The sequence below is a fragment of the Globicephala melas genome, chromosome X (assembly GCF_963455315.2).
Source record: "Globicephala melas chromosome X, mGloMel1.2, whole genome shotgun sequence".
In the NCBI taxonomy this organism is placed as follows: domain Eukaryota; kingdom Metazoa; phylum Chordata; class Mammalia; order Artiodactyla; family Delphinidae; genus Globicephala; species Globicephala melas.
The window spans coordinates 67229829-67235828 of record NC_083335.1 but is presented as its reverse complement, the minus strand read 5'-3'; the positions used below and the strand labels follow the sequence as shown (position 1 = coordinate 67235828).

The window sequence follows — 6000 nt, the reverse complement described above, 5'->3', positions numbered from 1 at the left end:
AGTCCTTGTCCAAATTTGTCCTATTGTCTGAAAAATATCTTTTTATAGTTGGTTTGCTTGAATACTTTCTAATATTCTGTGTTCCAGCAGCACCAAACTGCTTGTCACTTCCCTAAATTTCATGTGCCTTTGCCAGGAATGTCTGCCCCCAGTCTAGATTGCCTGTCCCGCCTCTGTGTCCCATAATACCCAGAGCGTGAGGCGTTGCTTTGTCTGAGTGTGTAGTTTCACCATTCCATAGGTATGTATGGAGAATTACAGGTGCCAGGTACCATGCCAGGCACTGGGATACAACAATTAAACTGCCCAAATTCCCCCCTCCTAGGGGTTGTGTGTGTGTGTGTGTAGGAATAAAAATAAGATAATGATAAATGGTATAAAAATAAATGGTGTTTTGGAATAAAGAGAGCAAGGTGGCTACTTTAGATGGCACGGCTAGAAGGAGCCAGTCTGGGGAAGATCTGAGCATTCCAGGTGGAAGTACTAGCCTGTGCAGAGACTCTAAAAGGTGAGGGTCTTAGAAGGCCCCCATCTTCGAAGGCTCTATATATGTCTGTCTTTACCTCTACATTTGTAGCTCTCATCCTTTCGGGGAATCATGAAAACCCCTTTGAGTGTTGAGAATCTGATAATAGCTATGGTTCCTTGCCCCAGAACAACATACCAATGCACAGCCACATGAATTTGTATATTATTCCCCTAATTCCTGAAGCCAGAGAATGTCAGGAAGCTTCCTTGCCTAGACTGGGCTCTCATTTAGGGCAGGAACAGTGTCTAATACTGACAGCTAATATGTATACTACTATGTGCTTTCTTTCATGATCTCTTTGATCCCTCAAAACCACCCCATGAAGTAAGTACAGGGATTATCTCCATTTGATCGATGAGGAGGCTAAGGCTCAGAGAAAGTAACTTACTTGGCCAATGTCACAAAGCTAGTGAGTGACAGGGAGGGGAGTCAGACCCAGACAGTCTGAGGCCAAAGTGCATATGTGCTGCTGGTCAGCTTGGGGCCCAGCACTGAGAAGGTTTGGAGACTCGTCCTTAGCAAAGGCAGGTGAGGAGGAGTTGCTGGAGCTTTCTGTGCAGGGGCTTAGAGATGTCAAAACCTGCTCGGCCTGATGGCTGTTTGCTTTTCTTCTTTCTCTTCCTCCTCCTTGTCTTCCTCTTCTTCCTCCTTCTTCCTTTTTTGTTGAATGACAATAGTTGATTTTCTTATAAAGAAGTCTTTCTGCCTTAGAAAGAGTCTTTTAAATATAGAAGTGGAAATATACCCCTCTTTCTGAGACCACTCACACTGAAGGCAACAGAGGCAGATCCACCTCCCCAAAGGGAAACTGGCTTGGGATTTTTCCATTGGCTTTCAAAAAATATATTTATTTACTTTTTTTGATCAGGTAATACATTCACATGGTTCAAAACTCAAAAGGTACAAAAAGGAACACAGTGCAAGTCTTCCTTACTCCCTTTCCACCTGCCACCCGGTTCCCCTGCTTGGAGGGAACTGAGGTGTCCCAGTTTCTTGTGTATCTTTCCAAAGGTGTTTTATGCATATATAGGCATGTCCAATACATATATTCTTTTTGGTTTTGTTTGTTTTTGTTTTTTTAAACATCTTTATTGGAGTATAATTGATTTACAATGGTGTGTTAGTTTCTGCTGTATAACAAAGTGAATCAGCTATCTCTATACATATATCCCCAAATCCCCCCTCTTGCGTCTCCCTCCCACCCTCCCTATCCCACTCCTCTAGGTGGTCACAAAGCACCGATCTGATCTCCCTGTGCTATGCAGCTGCTTCCCACTAGCTATCTGTTTTACATTTGGTAGTGTATATAAATCCATGCCACTCTCTCACTTCGTCCCAGCTTACCCTTCCCCTTCCCCGTGTCCTCAAGTCCATTCTCTACGTCTGCATCTTTATTCCTGTCCTGCTCCTAGGTTCGTCAGAACCATTTTTTTTCTTTTTTAGATTCCATATATATGTGTTAGCATACGGTATTTGTTTTCCTCTTTCTGACTTACTTCACTCTGTATGACAGACTCTAGGTCCATCCACCTCACTACAAATAACTCAATTTCGTTTCTTTTTATGTATGTGCCCCACTTTACAGGGATAAGGTAACAGATCCAGAAAGGTCGAGTAACTTGCTGAGAAGCACACAACTACATACTGTTGTCGTTGTGTGGGGAGGGCCGGAGAGCAGCGTGAGGCTTGGTCCAGCTTGGACTTTGGAAGCAAAAAGAAAGTTGTTTACTCCAAAGTCACAGTTTAAAAATATTTCAGCAGCATGCGGTGTGGGCAGGGGGAAAAGGGAACTTGTAGTTCCAGGTGGGTTGGCTTCCTGGCTCTGCCACTGACAACTGGGCAAGTTACTTCACAGTTTGTGGCCTCAGTTTGCTAATCTATAAAGTAGAGAAGATAATACCCACCCAGCAGGGTGGATAGTGACATACTCTAAATAAAAGCGATTTTTAAAATGGGGCATATTCCAATGCTTGCTTTGCATTATTATTATGGTTATGATGGCTGGTCCTTGCGGGCACAAAGGCGTCTGTTTCCTGAAGGGAAGGCAGGCTCACACTGGGTACAAAGTTGCCCCGCCCTCAAGCCACCTTATCTAAAAAGACCCTCTCCAGCTGAGTGAATTGTAAATCAGGAACCCTCTAGCCGGATCAGTCTTCCTTGCCAGCTCAGAACCTCCTGGGTGGTTAGAACAGTCCCAGGGCCTGAGCACAAACTCTTCCTCAGTGGGTGTCTTGAATTTACTTTGATCTGTAACTTTATCTGCAGATCAATTCTTTTAATAAAAAGTTTATGTATTTATTTTTCCAATTACAAAACTAGACCCTGCTTACTAGAGAAAATTGGGAAAATATTGAAAAGTAGAAAGAACCAAAATTAAACCATCTTTATACCTTCTTCCTCCACAGAAGCCCACTTCAGTTAATATCTTGGTGTATTTCTTTTCTTTTCTTTTCTTTTTTTTTACAGCTTTACTGAGGGTGTAATTGATAGACCAAAAGCTGCACATATTTACTGTGTACAATTTGATGAGTTTAGACCGACCGGAGCAACTCTTGATCTCTCTTGCTTGTTTTGGGAATACCACCTTTGTTTGGTATTTCAATTTTAATTGTAAAAAATGGAAAATGATTCCTACTTCCATCTATGGGATTCTTTTCTTTAGCCTAATGTTTTCAACAAGAATCAAATGAAAAGGAATCCTGAAGGCCACTGAGGTGATGCCGTCTCTCAGGAACAGGCCTGGCCTCGGTTCAACAGCTCACTCTGGGGCTCAGCCATGAGGGCCAGTGCTGGTGAGAAAGGGCTCCTTCTGGTTCAGGCCCATTCCCCTTGAAAGGAAAATGGAGCAGTAGTATTCACCACTTTACCAGGTGGTTGCCTCTTAGGGCTGAGCCCTTCACAGGAATTTGGGTGATGATTTTGGGGGGGTGGGTCCCTTAGAAAGGATTGGGATACCGGACCCAGCAAGCCTTTGAGACCACAAATCTTGGCGGGTGGTCCCTTGCAGGCTGGGAATTCAGAGTTCTCATTTGCCTTCCTGGGCTTCCCCACACCCCACCTGCCCCATTCAGCGCCTCCTCCCTCTTCTATTTTTTTAACCCCCCCTTCATTTTGGCATAAGTAAAACTGTCCTTAAGCCGAGAGTGTATAATTAGGATAGTGGGCATTTGAAGTGACTGGTATTCCTAGCCGACCAGGCGCCCCGATGCTGTTTAATAAAAGCTTGGCTATTCCCAGCCTAGGACACGTTCAAGGCTTTTTCCACTCCCTTCTGCCGAATGCCCTTCCCCCCTCAGTAGCCTGGAGAAATACAACTCACCCTACGAGGCCCAGCTCAAATATCATCCCCTTTGAAACGCTCTGGGATGCCGCCCCCGCCGGGCGAATTGCTATCTCCCCAGTGCTCCCACAGCTCGGGATTCATGTTGGCTACAGAGCACGAAGCATGTTGGGATCTGGTTCTTTCCCTCCTACTTTGCCTTGTCTGGGAGTTCCTAGATGGCCAGGATGGGGCCGTGTCCTTGTCTCCCATCCAAGTCCCAGTAGCTGTAGGAGCTGCATAAATACTTGGCGAATCGAATTCCAAAATCGTGACGTTTGGCTGTCCCTTCTGCTTCCTCATTTCTCTCGTGACACCCCCATCTGCATTTTGCCATCTTTCCTTCGCCTTTGAGGTTATAGTAACACCAATGCATCACAACTGTATCCCATTTTCATCAAGTGTGCTGATTGTCTACACTTGACGGGAAGTAGCTTCGATTCACCAAGATGTCCCTCTTGTCTCTGACATGCCACCTGCTCTTCCTATCCCTGAGTGGCTCCGCAGGCAGGGACAGCTCCTCCGTGGGGTGCCAGCAAGACCCTTTCCATGGTTGCAGCACCTGTATTCCCGTGAGCCCTGGGCAGGCCCCAGCACAGGTCAGAGCTTGGCTTACGGTCCCCAGGACTTAGTGGAGACACACTAGTTCCTCAGCAGGATCCAGTTCTCAGAGTCAGCCTCCCAGGCTGGGTCAGAGCAGAACAGGGAAGCAGCAGGGTTATTCTTGATACTTCAGTGAGAGGAAATGTTCAGAACTGTGTGTGCTGTCAGTGGTACTTTACAATGAGGACAATGGCACAGAGAGGTAGGTTTTCAAAGATTTTATTAAAAAACAAAATAGATCCGCAATCCTGAAAACAACACGTGTGGGTTTCTCCCCACCTCCCAGTCTGCTGACCAGCCCCCCTCCCCCACCCCCCGAGGCTCCACCTGGATGGTCCTGAGGCCCAAACCCTGCCTGTCAGCTCCCCCCGCCCCACAAACTGGCAATCAAATCTCCATGATTTCCTCCAGCTTCTGATCTGTCTCCTTTAAGAAAATAAAAATACCCCCTCCCCAACTTGCTTAAAAATAATTTTCAAAGATTAAAAACGGCATCTGTGTGTTTTTAAAAAATAAACACTTTAAGTGTTGGAAATCTTTGTCTTCCCCTAGGTCTAGTTGAGGCCTCTGGGGTGCCTGCCTGCCTCACCCCAGGAGGCCAGCTGCCACTTGGTGCCCCTTGGAAATTTTCAGGAAGTAAAATTCCTCCAAATTTCCCCTGCAGTCACAAATTCCACACACTGCTCCCATAAACACGCTGTCTTCATTACAGGCACTGCTCCTCAGCTCTGGAAACCTGATCTCTTTTTGTCAACTAGACCACATGCTTCAGATTCCCTACAAACAGGAGAGAAAACAAAAATCAAATTCAGGTAACATATGTGAATTATACCTCAATAAAGCTGCTAAGAAAAGGCACTTTCATTTTGGGGCTAGTTCTTTTGCTGCCCTTGGGAACCCTGAGACCCCCAACATATGAACAAGCTCAGGCTAGACTGCTGGATGGTGAGAGATATCTGGCCCAGTTATGCCAGCAACCACCAGCCACCCACCAGACATGTGAGTGAGGCCTTTGACAGCTGGCTGACTGCAGTGCTGGGTGAACCCAGCCAAAACCAGCAGAAGAACCACTCAGCTGAACCCAGCCCTGATTGTTTTAAGCCACACACACACACACACACACACACACACACACACACACACACACACACACACACACACACACACACACACACACACACACACACACACACACACACACACACACACACACACTCCAGCAACACTTTTCAGAGTTCGCATCTCACTAACTGTATCAGATCTTCCCCTGCCCCCAACCTTTCTTCCCCCCCACCCCCACCCCCCACCCCCCACCCCCGCTTAGCAAGGCACAACCCTCCTAGCATTTTCTCTCATGAGTACCTGTGAAATACGAATTGGGGATTTCCCCCAGCCCTCAGGTCTAAGAATCTTGGAAAAGCAATCACTTGAAATCCTACAGGACTGGGCTCTAGGAAGGAAAAGTTTGCTCCCTTGGTCCCTCCACAGTCTTCTCCTTGTCCCACTTCCCCAAGCAGAAATACTGGGCTCCAAACCCTACTGACCACTT

At 46.4% G+C, this 6000-nt stretch overlaps 1 protein-coding gene across 2 annotated transcripts in view; it reads right to left on the bottom strand.

Annotated features, from left to right (window-relative positions):
• Positions 1-4825: 4825 nt before the first annotated feature.
• Positions 4826-6000, bottom strand: part of HDAC8 (histone deacetylase 8) — a 250574-nt gene continuing 249399 nt past the window's right edge. For both annotated transcript variants that reach the window (XR_004038054.2, XM_030851045.2), the window contains one exon: positions 4826-5228. Coding sequence is in view for 1 of the 2 variants with exons in the window: in XM_030851045.2 (XP_030706905.1) it covers positions 5206-5228 (23 nt within the window). In the remaining variant the exon portion in view is untranslated. The remainder of the gene's footprint in view (positions 5229-6000) is intronic.